General features: G+C 49.9%; 1 protein-coding gene across 1 annotated transcript; it reads right to left on the bottom strand.

The window, feature by feature from the left end:
- Nucleotides 1-11,676: 11,676 nt before the first annotated feature.
- On the bottom strand, nt 11,677-15,543 carry ITPRIPL2 (ITPRIP like 2). Its single transcript, XM_014068535.2, has one exon. It carries the CDS (start codon nt 15,003-15,005, stop codon nt 13,491-13,493), a length of 1,515 nt encoding a protein of 504 aa, XP_013924010.2. The 5' UTR covers nt 15,006-15,543; the 3' UTR covers nt 11,677-13,490.
- Nucleotides 15,544-17,118: the final 1,575 nt, after the last annotated feature.

Raw genomic sequence — 17,118 nt, 5'->3', positions numbered from 1 at the left:
CCTAGCAAGCCCCTCCCTCAGCCCTTCTCTTCTTCTCCACCAACATTGAAGCATGTGATCCCCTTTTCTGTTCAGGGCTCAAGCCATGTGGCCCTATCCAACAATAAACCATCTTTCCAAGCAGCCTCAGTGTCTCCAGTGTCTTCTTCCCCCACTTGGAGCCGAACCCAGAAGGACATTTCTTTCAACAGATCCAAAACCTTTTTAAGAAGAAGGGGGGGAAAAATGGCAGATGGAATTTGAAGCTCTTCTCTCGTAGAGATGAAAATTGGCCTCCTCTGCTCAGTTGGGGGGAAGGCGGCCTCCCACGTTTTTTTTCATCCCTGTAGGAAAGTTGGAGTGATTAATATGCAAAGTTGGCTCGTTGACAGGATTGAGAATTGCAAGACCATCTGTCAGATGTCTCTACGAAACCCCTCCAGGATGGCTGGCCGGGGGGGGGGGAGAGGGGGAGGGCTGTCTCCTTATTCTATGCATCTTCCTAACAGCCACGGTCCACTCAGCTCTCCTGGCTTAAAAAACACACACGCCTATCTCATTTCCTGATCAATTACGCTTATCCAGGGAATTGTTATCTTCGCAGGAATGTCTGTGTACAGGTAGATTTACCTCGTCCCACACCAACACACACTCCGAGCCAAAGATAAGTTACAGCATTTAATTAACAGACAGACAGGTCCTTGGCAGCAAACCGGCACAGACAAGCTTGGGCAGCAATCCAGCACAGATAAGCTGTGGCAGCAAGGCAGCCTGCCAAGCTCACCATAATGTTCTCCGATGTTAGTTCCTGCGTTGACTTCTGCAAGAGGGGCGTGTGCACAAGCAGTCCTTTTATAGTGTGGAGAGGAGCCTAATGACCACCAGTTGAGTGCAATTACCTCCTGTACTTGCGCAACTGTTCCTGACGACTATTAGCTCTTTGGTGCCAGGCATCCAGGAACAACTCACTGCGGTTCATTTACGGACCGTTCAAAGTTACGACGGCACGACCATTTTTTACATTTTTTACGACTGTTGCAGCGTTCCCGTGGTCCAAATCTGGATGTTTTGGCAACTGACTTATATTTATGATGGGTCGCAGTATCCCGGTGTGTGTGTGTGTGTGTGTGTGTGTGTGTGTGTGTGTGTGTGTGTGTGTTAGTGATCCCCTTTTGTGACTTTCTGACAAGCAGATGGGGAAGCGAGATTCACTTAACAATCATGTGACTTACTTAACAACGGCAGGGATTTCCTTAACTGCTGTGGCAAGAAAGGTGGTAAAATGCGGAAAAGTCCACTTGGCAAATGTTTAGCTTAGCATCAGAAATGTTGGGCTCAATTTCAGCCGTAAGTCGAGGACTGCCTACACACACACACAGACACAGACACAGACACACACACACACACGGACGTTGTTACAGGCAGTCCTCAGGCACAAAACGGAGGCCAACGTTTTTGTTGCTAAGCAAGTCAGCCGCGACTTGTGCTTTTTTCATGAGTTCTTTTGCCACCGTCGTTAAATGAATCAATGCCATTTTTAAGTGAGTCATGCAGTTGTTAAGCAAATCTGGCTTTCTCCATTGACTTTGCTTGTCAGAAGCTAGCTAGCGGGGAAGGTCACAAGTGAGGACCGTGTGACCCCGGGACAGGGCAACCGTCATAATCAGGAGGTTTTGAGTTCAGCCCTAGGTAGAGGCAGATGTAGGGTCTCCTGTTTGGGGAGGGGGTTGGACTAGATGACCTGCAAGGTCCCCTCCAACTCTGTTAATCTGTTAAATACATGCCAGTTGCCAAGCCTCCAAATTTGGATCACGTGACCACAACAGCCACAAGCATGAAAACCTGTTGTTAGTTGCAAAGTCGTGTCTGACCCATCGCAACCCCATGGACAATGTTCCTCCAGGCCTTCCTGTCCTCTACCATACTCCGGAGTCCATTGAAGCTCACGCCGGCTGCTTCAGTGACTCCATCCAGCCACCTCCTTCTTTGTCGTCCCCTCCTTCTTTTGCCCTCCATCGTTCCCAGCATGAGGATCTTCTCCAGGGAGTCCTCCTTCCTTCTCATTAGGTGGCCAAAGTCTTTGAGTTTCCTCTTCAGGATCTGGCCTTCTAAAGCACAGTCAGGGTGGATCTCCTCTAGGACTGACCGGTTGGATCGCCTTGCAGTCCAAGGGACTCAATGCAGGAGTCTTCTCCAGCACCAGAGTTCAAAGGCCTCCATTCTTTGGCACGGGATCAAATACCATCAATATGCGGACGATACTCAGCTAGTCGTAACTTATAAAGCCCTTCATGGTATTGGACCTGGGTACTTGAGAGACCATCTGCTGCCAATTACCTCCCAAAGACCCGTCAGATCTCACAGGGTCGGCCTCCTCCGGGTTCCGTCCACCAGCCAATGCCATCTGGCTACTACCCGGGGGAGGGCCTTCTCTGTAGCAGCTCCGGCCCTTTGGAATGAACTCCCCGCGGAAATCCGGACCCTCACCTCTCTTTAGGCCTTCCGGAAAGCCGTCAAAACCTGGCTGTGCCGGCAGGCCTGGGGTTGATGAGTTCCCCCCCCCTCTCGACTGGTATGGCTGTGTGATTTTCGGGTATTTTAATTATGTGTACTGTTGTTTATGTTCCCTTTCCCCTTTGAGTTGTTCGCCGCCCTGAGTCCCTCCTGGAGAAGGGCGGCATACAAATAAACCAAATACAATACAATACAATACCTGGGGTGGTCCTTTACCCCGAGAAGGGCAAAGAAAAGGTTTCCAATTTTTGCTGGAGAAAAGGAGGGGGGAGAAGCCATCGGAGACTGGCTCACCAGCTTTTACATGGGAAACAGAAGAATGATTCATTTCCTTTCCAACTGTTGAGCTAAAGCTTTACTTATTCCAAAATTGGAATAGTCATGATTTACAACGGCAAAAACTGAACAGCTGAGCATAAAAGGCACCGTTTGAAGGGGTGGAGGGAAGAGAATGCCATATGGGAAAAGAGCTGCTTTCAAAACATGAACTTGGCCAAAATGATGGTCTCTGCACACACACACACACACACAAAAAACCACCTCCTTAAATAAGAGATAGGAGGAGTGTCCTGTTATCTTCTGTAAGGGTGTGTGGGAAGGACCTGGGGAGACAGAAGGATGAGCTGCAGACTGGACGGCGGTTAGAGAAGAGGCAGCCAATCACGCAGAAGGAATCAGGGCATGGCAAAAGTCACAAAGACTTTGCGGTGTGTGTGGCCACGATCTTAAGCAGCAGATCTTGGATTTGGACAAAACTCCGGTTTGGACAAAACTCAACAGCATTTTTTCATGTGACTGTTGATAAAAATAGGATTGCCAACATCCCATGACAGATATGGCACAACAATAAGAAGTATATCATCCTGGTGTACTAGAGATAGTGGGATGTGGCGGCTCAGTGGCTAAGACGCTGAGCGTGTCGATCGGAAAGTTCGGCAGTTTGAATCCCTAGTGCTGCATAACGGAGTGGGCTCCCGTGACTTGTCCCAGCTTCTGCCAACCTAGCAGTTCGAAAGCACATTTAAAAAATGCAAGTAGAAAAATAGGAACCACCTTTGGTGGGAAGGGAACAGCGTTCCGTGCAGCTTCGGCGTTTAGTCATGCCGGCCAGTGTTGGGTTAATGCCTGTTCACCCGAGATCGGGTGAACCGGTAGTGGAGGTGGCAGGAGGCTCCGCCCACCCGCCCAGACGCTTCTGCGCATGCGCATCACATGAGTGAACCGGTAGCAAAATAAATTGCAACCCACCACTGGTGCTGGCCACATGACCACGGAGACATCATCGGACAGCGCTGGCTCTTCGGCTTTGAAATGGAGATGAGCACCGCCCCCTGGAGTCGGGAACGACTAGCACATATGTGGAGGGGAACCTTTGCCATTTACTTGGAAGGGGACTGCAAAATGTTGGAGGATAAACCTTGGAAAGAGGAGCAGGACCAGGGGTAGGTTCCTGCCAGTTCTAACTTCGAGGTTCCACAAATCTACAGTGCCATTTATAATCGGTTCCAGCTCCCTCCCCCCCATCCCCCCATCATCAAGATGAAGAGCAAGAGGAGGAATTCTGGGAGTTGAAGTCCACAAGTCTTAAAGCTGTCATGTTTGAATACCCCTGGGTTATTGTTTTGTCTCTAAAGGGTTAGGGGTGCAAGGGTCTTGTAACTTGACAGCTTTAAGACTTGCACACTTCAATGCCAGAGTTCCTGAGCCAACATGACTGGAGGAGGAATTCTGGGAGTTGAAGTCCACAAGTCTTAAAGCTGTCAAGTTTGAACACCCCTGGGGTTTTTCTTTTTCTAAAGGGTTAGGGGTGCAAGGGCCTTGTAACTTGACAACTTTAAGACTTCTGTGCTTCAATGCCAGAGTTCCTGAGCCAACATTTTGGTTGCTAAGCGAGAGCGTTGTTAAGTGAGTTTCACCACATTTTACAAGTTGGCCATGCCCACCCAGTCACATGGCCGGCAAGCCACTCCCACGAAGCAGCCCACACCTACAGAAGAGGTTCTAAATATTTTTGAAACCCACCACTGGGCAGGACGCATTCAACTGCCGACTGGAACAATGATTCAGTGTGACTCAGGATTGATGGATGGCTTCAGAGTCCTCCACAATGAGGCTCCTTCTGGTAAGGGGGAAAATCCAACATTAGAAGGTACATTTAGTCTGGACATTTTCCTCCTATAAATAAATACCTAGACAACACCGGGTTATCGGCTAGTATATGGAAAAAGCTAACCTACCAAAAATTCCACAGATCCTTGAGCCAGATTTGATTTCTCAGTCTAGCCTAGCACAGAATGGTTGATATGAGAAAAGGATCTTGCCATTTTACCTTCCCTTAGGGCAGGAGAGAGATAAGTTTCTACCAGGGGTGGGTTCCTGCCAGTTCTAACTTCGAGGTTCCACAAATCTACAGTGCCATTTATAATCGGTTCCAGCTCCCTCCCCCCCCATTCCCCCATCATCAAGATGAAGAGCAAGAGGAGGAATTCTGGGAGTTGAAGTCCACAAGTCTTAAAGCTGTCAAGTTTGAACATCCCTGTTTTTTTTCCTAAAGGCTTAGGGGTGCAAGGGTCTTGTAACTTGACAGCTTTAAGACTTGCGTGCTTCAATGCCAGAGTTCCTGAGCCAACATGGCTGGAAGAGGAATTCTGGGGGTTGAAGTCCACAAGTCTTAAAGCTGTCAAGTTTGAACACCCCTGGGTTTTTTTTCCTAAAGGGTTAGGGGTGCAAGGGTCTTGTAATTTGACAGCTTTAAGACTTGTGTGCTTCAAATGCCAGAGTTTCTGAGCCAACATTTTGATTGCTAAGCAAGAGCGTTGTTAAGTGAGTTTCACCACATTTTACAAGTTGGCCACGCCCACCTAGTCACATGGCTGTCAAGCCACTCCCACTCAGTCACATGGCTGGCAAGCCACCCCCACCCAGTCACATGGCCGGCAAGCCACTCCCACAAAGGAGGCCACACCTACAGAAGACGTTCTAAAAAAATTTGAAACCCACCACTGGTTCCTACAGATTCGGCCCAGTTCGGCTGAGTAGGTAGTAACTTGGCCACCCAAGCCCCTGAACCCGTTCTATCGGCGGTGTCATAGACACCGCCATCTTGGGTTTTTTTGCTTCTGCATATGTGCAGAACCAATTTTTTCACTGCGCATATGCACACCCAAAGCGCGTCCCTGAATGAACCTGCAGTAAAAGAATCCGGAACCCACCTCTGGGGCAGGGGTGTCAAACTCAATTTCATTGAGGGCTGCGTCAAGGTTGTGTTTGACCTTGGGGGTGGGGCTGGGGGGGCGTGGCCAGCTCATCACTCATGCTAGAGGTGGCTCCTGAAGTGGTGCGAGCCCTCGGCTTGAGAAAACGCGCTCCCGAGCTCCGTTTTCGGCTGCAACGGCCTTCTGCAACCGTGTGCCAGCGAAAACGGAGCTCGGTAGAGCCAACTGCTTGCAGAGGCACGGCAGCAGGGGTGGGTTTCAACCGGTTCGCAGCGGTCCCTGCGAACCGGTTGGTCGGCGAATGGCGAAGGGCCCACCCGCCCGCCCGCGCTCCTTACCCGGTTTTGACGAGTTCTGCGCTTCCACGCATGCGCAGGACGCATACAGCGCCTGTGCGAACCTCCAGGAGCAGCTGGAGCATCACACAGGCGCTAGTACGCATGCGTGCACCGCACGCGTGCACGAGGACGCCGCCGGCCCCGTTCCAAACGAACTGGTTGGAACGGGGCGAGAAACCCACCCCTGCACTGCAGGCTGGTCCTTTGTTGTTTCCAGGGCAGCCCTGTGGGCCAGATCTGAGCGCCCCATGGGCCGGATCCAGCCCCCCGGGCCTTGCGTTTGAAACCGCTGTCCTTAGGGTCTTCTGGAGTAAAAGAATTGGCTGTCATTGGGGGGTCTTTTAATCTGATCCTGGTGTTTCTTACGTTCATTGTGGCCTCAGCTCCATCAACCACCCACGAAGTGGGTGTTGACTGGATGCCGAACCATTAAGAAGTCTTTTGAGGTATTAAAAATGTCCTCCTGATCATTCCAACCTTAAAAGCCGACTTCTTCCGGGAGACGCGAAGGCTTGAAAAGAGGTTTTTGTGTCGATGGGTTACCTCTGGCAACGCGTCCATCAAGACTGAGCAGGGTTCTTGGCAGCTTTGCAGAAAAATAACAGGGCGCAGAAATCCCCAGGGTGTGTTTTATTATTAGGGACAAGTTTCGAATCAATTTTCTCCTTTTACAAAATCAATGGAAGTGCATTTTTTAAAAACAACAACAACAACAATAACAACATGGCTTGGATAACATTAAATACAAGTTTTCCTTCTCCCCCAAACTTTCAACAATCGGATCAGCCTTGCAAGAATCTCGGAAGCGTTTTTAAATGTTCTATTCCAGGGACCACAATTCTTTTCAGCACTGAATGCCCAAGCTGGGATCCTTGTGGGCATATGCCAAAGCACTGGAAATCCGAAGAACAGCTGGATGGGACACGCCTGCCTGTTTTTTGGCCCTTTTTCAGGCTGTTTTCTGGACCATTTTTGGCCCGAAAAACAGCCTAAAAACACCCCGAAAAATGGCCTGTTTTTCAGGCCAATTTGGGGGCGTTTTGAGAATGAATGGCCTTAAAACCGCCCCAAAAATGGCCAAAAAACCCCAGGCATGGGCACACCAGCCAGCTAGTCTTGAGGGCTCTGGCATGCACACATGCTTACGCTTTGTGGTTAGGGCACTTGCTGTCAAAAAGGTTCACCATCATTGCCCTAGGAAGTGATCAGGCAATGTTTGCAAACCATTTGAACTATGCAATTGCGTGCCATGTTCATTCAGAAGGCTCCCTGCTTTAATGCATTTGCTCCGAAGAAAATGCAGACCTCTAAATGTGCTTTCTCTCTCTCTCTGGGCACAATGAGAATATATCTGCTGGGGTGGGGGGTAGAACTCCGCACCTGTGACAGGAAGGGCATCTGGCCAGAAAATACTCAGCTCCGTTCAGTTGCCCAGACTCCACCCAGCAAAGGATTATGGGGGGGTCATTAAAAGATGATGAGCTAAAATGTACTTTATGTGTCGCTTTGTGGCTGTGTGAGTCCAAGCTTCGCTTCTACGCCAGTGTTCCAGAAAACCCACGGTGCAGATCAGACGGCGTTTGAAAAAGCCCCAATGCCTGAAACCTTGCATTACCTCGAGTGGCTCTTGCAATGGAAGAGGAATGCTCTTATTAGACCCTAGGATAGCTGGATAAATATGTCTATCAGCTCCGAAGCTTTGCAAACCTACCCGTAATAACTCTTAATGATTAATTTCCGCAGAGACTGACGGGTGACTCATCGTCCCCCCCGATTAAATTAAATCTGGAAGAAGTGGGAATGTGTATCAGTGCATTTGCTGGCCAAGGATGAAGCGTGCCGTGAAAACGTGCTTTTAAAATACTCACATGAAAAGCGCTGTGTTTTCTTTTTTTTACTGAGATTTAAACTTTTAGTAAACCTGTGCAAAAATCACACACACATATACACACACACGTAGAAACACACACTGCTATGCCCCTATTTTGAAAGAAAATTTCGAAATTCCTTTGAAAAGGATGTGGGGTTCTTGCGGTGACTTAGCAACTCGGCAGCTCAAAACGTGTACAAAGGTGTTTTTTCAGAATAACACACTTGCACGGGACCTTGTAGGTCATCTAGTCCAACCCGCTCTCCCCCCCCCATCCAAACAGGAGACCCTATGCCATTTCTGACAGAGAGCCGTGTAGTCTCTTCTGGAAAATGTCTCCGGGATGAAGCTCCCACACCTTCACAACTTTTCTTAGCACCGTTGTTGTTTTTCTGTGGCTTCTCACACACCCAAGGGCGTATAATTGTGAGGGAACATTGCCAAATGGAGAAGAACGCCAACCTCAAAAAAATAAAATAATAATACTGCAACCTCAAAGAAAAACCCCTCTGGAGAAACGCAAAATAAATTCTTGACACAGAAAAACAGCCGTCAAAATGATCTTGGGGGGAAAAAACAACAGACAGCAGCTGTTAAGACGAATCCAGGTGCAGAAGAAACATGAATTAAACCCAGCTCGGTTTTCCTGATCAGGACTATACGGCTGGTCCTCGACATACGACTGAAATGGTGCCTGTCCATTTAGCCGCATGTCGTAAAGGTCGTAAAATGGGTTTGGTCTTGTGACCGGTCCAATTTTACAACCTTTTGTTGTGGCGGATTAAAACATACCTTAGAATTGTTCGATATATCAATTGACACACCTTGATTTAACCAGGAACAATGACCTAGAAATGGGTTATAGGTGGTCCTTGACCTATAAGTTTCATTTAGTGACCGTTCAAAGTTATAACGGCACTTTAAAAAGTGACTTAGGACCATTCTTCACACTTATGACGGTTGCAATATCCCCAGGGTCAGGAGATTTACATTCGGATGTTTGACAACTGACTCACATTTACAACAGTTGAAATGTCCCAGGGTCACATTGGTCCTCTTTTACGACCGTCTGTCAAGCCAAGTCCACGAGGAAACCAGATTTACTTAACGACCGTGTTACTACTTTAACAACTGCAGTGATTTGCTTAACAAGTATGGAAAAGAACAGTCGTAAAATGGAGCAAAACTCACTTAACAACCTTTTCAACTTTTTCACATAAATTTTGGGTTCAATTGTGGTCGTAAGTTGAGGACTACCTGCATTCTTGACCAAAAACTATCCACCAACGTAGATTTCACATGCTTTTTCTCAATACTTTCCCTTCTCCAACCGTGTGTTCAACCTCGTTCCTTCGTCTCTGTCGCTCTCAAGTCGTTTCTTTTCCAACTTTTACACCTGTTCAACCAACAGGCCCCATCTTCCCAAGGGTGTGTATCTCATGAGTTCATGCATTCCACATGAGCCAACCCAAAACTTATTTTTTTTAAAAAGTTAGGGCCAAGTCATAAACGGGGCTTTGAAAAAACTACTTAAAAGCAAATTAAAACCTTCTTAAGATCCACAGCTGATGAACAAAACAACCCCTTAGACTTGTTCAGTTGTTGCTCCAGCTTCAGAAACCCCATACTTGGGAACATAATTCTTTCTTAGCACCTGGTACTCCCTGGCAAATGTTTGGACCCACAATCAGTGCCTCCTCTTCTCATTTCATCAACCGTCGTGCCCCCAGCAAGAAATGCCAGCCAACTAGCTGGCCCAGGGCTACCTACGCCTTCAACGCTACCTTCAACATTCTCAACCTCAAGTCATTTGAGATCACAAATCATCTTAATGCTGCAACCCCGTATAAATGGAGATTGGTCTCTCTTTTTTGGAATCCAACACCCCCACCCTCCCCCCATATTTCATACCTAAGCAGGAAGCACTTGAGATAAAGCCCATTCTGAAAGCCCCATCTCAGAGCACCTCAGACTGCAATGTAGAACTCAAACATCCGTTCAAAATGTGTGCTGAGCCCTGTGGAATTTTTTTTTTGGGGGGGAGGAGGTTTAAGAGAGAGAGACACACACACAAATACACACACACAGATAGAGAGAGAGAGAGAGAGATGGAAACAGAAAGAGCCAGAGAAAGAGTGAGACAGAGAAAGAGAGAAAGACAGAGAGAGACAGACAGAAAGAAAGAGAGAGACAGAGAAAGAGAGAGACAGACAGAAAGAGAGACAGACGAGAGACAGAGAGAAAGAAACAGAGAGAAAGAGAGAGACAGAGAAAGAGAGAGACAGACAGAGATAGACGAGAGACACAGAAAGAGACAGAGAGTGGCAGAGAAATAGAGAGACAGAGAGAAAGAGGCAGAGAGACAGACGAGAGACGCAGAGAGAAAGAAACAGAGAGAAAGAGAGACAGAGAGAGACAGAGACAGAGAAAGAGAGAGACAGACGAGAGACACAGAGAGAAAGAAACAGAGAGAGACAGAGACAGAAACAGAGAGAGAGACAGACAAGAGACAGAGAAAGAAACAGAGAGAAAGAGAGGCAGAGAGAGACAGAGACAGAGAGAGACAGACGAGAGACACAGAGAGAAAGAAACAGAGAAAGAGAGAGACAGACAGACAGACATAAAGAGAGAGTGAGACAGAGAGAGAGAGAGAGACAGAGAAAGAGAGACAGACAGAAAGAGAGAGACAGACAAGAGACAGAGACAGAGAAAGACAATGACACACAGAGAGAGAGAGAGAGAGAGACAAAGAGAGGGGATTTTGAACATTTGGCAGCTAAGCAGTGGCATTACATAACTCTTTTGAAAAATATATATTTTGAATGTCTCAATCTGCCGTCTACAGATTGCGCTACCAGCCATTGTACAGTAGCCTTTGCAGATCTGATTCTTGGCACGCAAACTGAACTAGAACGGAATTTGCACTGCCAGAAAACATTTTTTTTTGATCTACTGAACAATTTCACATCCTTGCCTCTTCTACTGGTCACTGCCGATAGGAAGGATTTTTTCCTGGGTTGTTAGTATTATTATTTTGTAAATCTGGGAAAGGTATCGAAGTGGCCCAGTGCCAAGGGATTCATCGGAATAACAAACAGCCAAACCTCACACTTTCTCAGTGACTGGGCTGAAGGGTCAGCTTTTATGAAAAGAGGGGGGTATAATTAGTGCTTTATAATGGACAATATTGCACGCGGAAGGCTTGTTAGCCTCTGATAAAGACGGCAGTCTATTAGCAAGCTGAATGTTTCCGTTTATAATTAGTTGAATTCATGTCCAAATGCTTCGGAAAATTTCACACAGCCTAGGCAACAGCAAAAAACAACAACAAACTTTTCATGAAAATAAAGTGTGATTAATTTTGGTCTCTGAATACATATCGGTATTCTGTCCTTGAGGACAGGAGTCTGTCTTCTACCTTGGCAATTTTAAGATTTTATCAATGGTTAGAGAATAAAAAAGTGAAATTGGAAACAGAAGAAGGTAAAAAGAAGAATAGAAAATCTATCAAGACAGAGAGGAGAGTGAAATGATCATTGTTAGTACTGGCATGATGAGAAGAACCACGTTTAATGTTGTTATTGTGTTTTTATTACGAAGGAAATGTTAAAAGTAGAGCTTTACAATGTTTTAAATATTCAATGTATTATAACTTACGAAAGGAGGATGTTGCACAGAAATATTGGTACCCACATTGCTTATGGGAAGAATGGAATGTTTATATTTTTAAAATGGAAAATAAATAAATAAACCTTAAAAAAAAAAAAGACTGGTGGACCTTTGGGGAATTCTGGGAATTGAAGTCCACAATTCTTAATGTTTCCAAGATTGGAGACCCCCTGCCTTTGGAACTCCTGGTGTGCTGAATCTGAGCTCCCATCATCCTGAGCCGGTATACTCACATGTGTTAGATGACTGCTCTCAAAGGAGCACAGGTAGTTCTTGGCTTATGACCAGTTGCTTAGCAACCGTTCAAAATTATGACCGAGCCCCCAAAAGCTACCTATGACCTGGATTTAAAATTCCGACAGCTGCATGCAATGGAATTTTGGGTGCTCAGGATTCACCCAGCTGTTTCCATGTCCCGTGATGGTGATGTATGTATGATGTTAAATTTACTTATGGACAATGGGTTAAGCTTTGCAATTGCCATGTTGGTTTAAGGCTCACTGCAAAAAAGGTTCTAAAGCGGGACCTGTGATGATCCACTTAAGGACCGACATGACTTATGACCCATCATTCCGCTCTCAATTATGATTGTAAGGAAGTCCCCGGCTTATGACCAACAATTGCGCCTCAAAACTTTTGCGGCTAAGCAAGACAGTTATGAAGTGAGTTTTGCCCCCTCTTACAAGCTTTCTTGCCTTCGTTGTTAAGTGAATTCACTGCAGTCGTTAAGTTAGGAACACGGTTCTTAAACAAATGCTTCCCACAGTCACATCACGACTTGTCATCTTCAGTGCCAGCTTCCAATAAGTCAAGTCAATGAGGAAACTAGCCATCCCTTGATGTTGTGCTTAAAGATTGCACAAAGTTCCTAAGCAACCACAATTTGAACTGCCATTGTACACTGAAGATCGCATTTTAATTTTATTGTACAAGGTGCAATGACAATAAAGTAACCTAAATTAAAACTGAATTCCCCCATGGCTTCACTGGTCAGAAGATTGCAAAATGACCCAGGGACCTTCGTAAATTCGAGCCAATGGCCAAGCATCCAAATTTTGATCAGATGACCATAGGGATGCTGCTACTGTCATAAATGCGAATAACGGCCCGATGTTTTTCAGGACTGTTATAACTTCAAACAGCCCCCAAACGAATAGTTTTAAGTTGAAGGCTCCCTGTAAACTTAACGAGGCTGTGTTTTCCTCTCTTCTACTCCAGCCCATAATAAGCAGCCACATATCAGGGCCCCCACTCCATCTTTTCGTTGACACCGGGCGAAATGCCAAAGCAGGCCCACTCGGATTCCTAACTTGGCTGGGAAAAAGGAAAGCGGAACATCAACTCAGGAGGATGAGTCATAATAGCCTGAGATTTCCCAAGCAGAAACGCTCAATTTTTCCCTCTCTCAAGACTTGCCCTTCAAACCCACCGAAGGGCGTCTTGGAAATCTGGCCTGCTTTCCGTGGACGAAGGCCGAAACCCTGAGCAGAAGGAAGTCAGAAGCGGAATCAGTCAGGAGGGATGAGGACCAACCTGTCCTCTTGAACTTTGGTGAACCTCAAGAAGATGCTCCATTCCACCACCACCCACATCTCCCTCCTTCAAGGTGTCCAACCTGATGGAAAAAAAACACCCCAAATCTGATCGAGTCCCCGAACTCCACACTGGATCAGAACGGAACTCACGTGTCCAACTCTTAGGAGAAGACTAAAAGTCCAATGTAGACCATCCTTTGGCTCCTAGTCAAGGTCCTCCAGGTGTCCTCAACCTTGAATGGAGCTCCCCACGTTCTACCCAACTTAGCACCTGTCGTAAAGCCCTATTTGTCTTGGGGAATACACAGCGATTCAACCTTCATTTTTTGGGGTGCAAAGTCCAGGCTGGGGAGGGGATATAGAAGGGGCCTCAGGTGAGATGCTGCTTTCGGTACCTGTGGCCGCCGTACATCCGGATGATCCTAGGCGCCTGTTTCCAGATGCTCAGCAGCTGCGAGGCCACCCTCTCCAAAGCAGGCCGGTCAAAATCAGCCAGCAAGTTTACCGGAGAGGCTTCTTTGACGAATTTGGGCAAGCTCAGGATTTCGGGCAGGTGAGGGTTCCCGAGGAAGAGGTGGGCCAGCCTCCCTCGCTGGAGAGCCTGCACTAGGAAAAGGACCACGTCCTCCAGCCGGGCCACCAGGAATTGGTCCTCCCACGCTTGCCACGGGCTACGCAGGAGGACCCAGAAAAGGGCCGTCTTGAGGACGTAGGAGGAGAGGATCCGATCCCACTGGGCGGCCCAGGGGGGCTCCAGGGCGCGGCCCCCCAGCTCCCTCAACCCTTTGAGGATCTGGAGGCATCTCAGGTGGCAGGAGTCCACCGGGACTTGGTCCCGAAGCCAAGCCAGGAAGCGCTGCTCCGCTTTGGAGAGGTTGAGGGTCCAGAAGGTGCCCAATTGGGGGGCGGCAGAACGCTGCGGGCAGCAGATCCGGGGGGTGAGGTAGAGCCCCTCGCCCAGTGGGATGGCCGGGGTGAGGTGGACGGTCAGGGAGAGGTGGCAGCAGACGTAGTCGGAGCAAGGCACGATCTCTAACGCCAGCGGGCAGGGGGCAGCAACCCCGACGGCTAGTCGTACCCGGCAGCGCTCTTGCAAGCGGGCACGCACGGCGCCCAGGCAGCGCTGCACTTGAGCCTGGAACCAGCGGGCCACCAGTGCCGCCGACAGCAGGTATGCCCCGTCGGCTTCACCCGGCCCGGCAGCCACGCACAGTGCCCGGCTGGGGGAGCCTTGCCCGCCCTCAACTACCCGCAAGGCGCAGAGGAAAACGCCCCTGGCCCCGGGCTGCCTCTGTTGTTGTTGCTGCTGCTGGTCCTCGGTCCCGCAAGGCAGGGCTCGCAGCTCCAGCCCGGGCGGCAGGCGCAGCGGCAGCAGCACGTCGAAGCCGTCGGGGCTGCCCACCTTGTGCTGCTCGTAGGCGCTGCCCACCTGGACGGCATCCCCGCGCAGGGAGAGCCGGCCGGCCGCCTTGCCGGCGCGCAGCAACTCGCCCACCACCAGGCTGACGTGGGCTTTGCTGTGGCCCAGCACGTGGGGCGAGAGCCGCAGCCGAGTCTCGTAGAAGCCGTCCAGCAGGGCGCGGCGGCGGGCTTCCCGGCCTCCGCAAGCGCCGGGGCTGCGTTGGGCGGCCCGTTCCCGCCGCCGCCGCGCCGTCCACCAAGCCCGCCGGCCCAAGCCCAGCGCCGCTAACAAGACCACCACCAGCATCACCACCAGCAGCAGAGGGACCGGCAGCGGCAGTTCTCTCAGCCCCGACGGCCAGCCCGCTTCCCCGTCCGTCGGGCCGGCCTGGCCGCGCAGCGTTTGCAGCAGGCAGAACAGGAGGGTGCAAGCGCCGGTCAGGAGCGGCCAGAAGACGCGCCCGTGGAGGCTGTAGACGGCCATGGAGGGAGGGAGGGTCTTCAAGGCCGACGGGGAGGGGAGATCCCTCGGGGAAGCCACGCGTGCGTCGCCCGTCGAGCTCAGCGCTGCTGCTCCTTCACCTCCTGCAAACCCTCCGCCGTTGCTCCTTCGCTCCGGGCTGCTTTTCAACCCATCATTAGGTAGCTTTCGACGGGGCAGGCCGCCCCCCCTCCCTCTTCCTCTTCTCCGACCGACGGGATTGAGTCCCGGCTCTTGCGACCGCTGCTTGCTGGCCGGGCGCCCAAGCGAGACTTCCCCGGGGCTCGACCGCTCGGAGGGGAAGGAAGGACGGGCGGCCACTCGCGGTCGTGGGCGGCTGGGGCTTCGTCAACCCCGGGGGCTGCTTCGTCCGTCCTGGGGCCCGGACGCCGCTTGGTTTCCCCGCGGGAGCAGCGGCGCGGCTTGCAAAAGCCCTGCAAAGTTCTGCAGAAACTTTTTCTCCCCCCCCCCCCCGCTTTTGGGTTTTTCGCTTCCTCTTCCGAGGGGTGGGGGAGGGAGACGCGTCACTTTGAAGTGGATGAGCTCAGAGGAAATGCCAAAGTCTGGGATGGAGGAGGAGGAGGAAGGGGCGGTGGGACCCGAAGGGACGGGCGCTGGGTTTGCCCCCCTCGGCTCGGCTCCAGGAGTGTCCCGGGAGGCGCGGGAGAAGCGCAGAAGAGTAGAAGGAGGCAGCGGCTGGAGGAGGAGGAGGAAAGGAGGAGCAAAGCAACGGGGCTCCACGAGGGGCGTGGATTTGCCCTGGGCGGTGGCTGGAAGGAGGGACAAGGCAAACCAAGATTGCCACCTTTCTGTGCCAACTCGGGAAGCTTAAACTGCCCAAGGAGCTGCTGATTCTGTTCTACAGAGGAATGATTGAGTCTGTCATCTCCACCTCTATAACTGTCTGGTTTGGCTCTGCAACCCAACAAGACAGACACGGACTTAGATGGATAATTAGAACTACAGAAAAAACCAATTACTGCCAACCAATTGCTGCCCTTGAAGAGTGTTCGAAGACTCCAGTTAGTCCAGAATGCAGCCGCGCGAGCGATTGTGGGTGCACCAAGGTACACCCACGTTACACCTATCCTCCGCGAGCTGCACTGGCTACCCATTAGTCTCCGAATCCGCTTCAAGGTGCTGGTCACTACCTATAAAGCCCTACATGGCATCGGACCTGGGTACCTGAGAGACCGCCTCCTGCCGATTACCTCTCTCAGACCAATTAGATCGCACAGGTTGGGTCTCCTCCGGATTCCATCTGCCAGCCAATACCGGCTGGCGACTCCCCGGGGGAGAGCCTTCTCTGTTGCAGCTCCGGCCCTCTGGAACGAGCTCCCTGTCGAGATCCGGACCCTTGCTACCCTCTCGGCCTTCCGCAAAGCCACCAAGTCCTGGCTGTTCCAGCAGGCTGGGGGGTCCGAGAAACATCTACCTCCACGGAAATTGTGAATGTTGGCTTGTTTTTAATATGTTGTCTTTGTCTAGTTTCCCCCTTTCCCTTGTCTTTTGTGAGCCGCCCGGAGTCCTCCGGGAGTGGGTGGCATACAAGACAAATTAATAATAATAATAATAATAATAATAATAATAATAATAATAATAATAATAATAATAATAATAACCTGCCTTCCATTGAGGACCTGGACACTGCAGGAGTCAAACAGAGGGCTGTGAAAATATCTAGAGACCCCTCGCATCCTGGACATAAATTGTTTCAACTTCTACCCTCCAAACGAGGCTATAGAGCCATGATGGGTGCCAGAGGTGGCACGCAGAGCTCTCTCCATGGGCACATGTGCCATCGCCAGCTGGTGGTTTAAAAAACAGACCGTTTTGGTGCTGTTTCCAGGCCGAAAAACAGCCTCAAAATGGCCCCAAAACAGGCATGCATGCACCACCCAGCTAGTTTTTGAGTTTCTGGCACTCTGGCGTGCACAAATGCAGGTATATGTATGTAGGTTCCAGTTTGGGCACCCGGTGCTGAAAAGGTTCATCACTGCTATAGAGCACTGCACACCAGAACAATTAGACACAAGGACAGTTTCCACCCCCACCCCCCGAACGCCATCACTTTGCTTAACAACTAATTCGCACAACACTGTCAAACCATTTACTA

Source organism: Thamnophis sirtalis, unplaced genomic scaffold, assembly GCF_051295495.1.
Source record: "Thamnophis sirtalis isolate CommonGarterSnake01/CBP01778 unplaced genomic scaffold, rThaSir2_p1.2 scaffold_14, whole genome shotgun sequence".
Lineage (NCBI taxonomy): Eukaryota > Metazoa > Chordata > Lepidosauria > Squamata > Natricidae > Thamnophis > Thamnophis sirtalis.
Note: the sequence above shows the minus strand (reverse complement) of the source record. Positions and strands in the feature narration are given on the sequence as shown.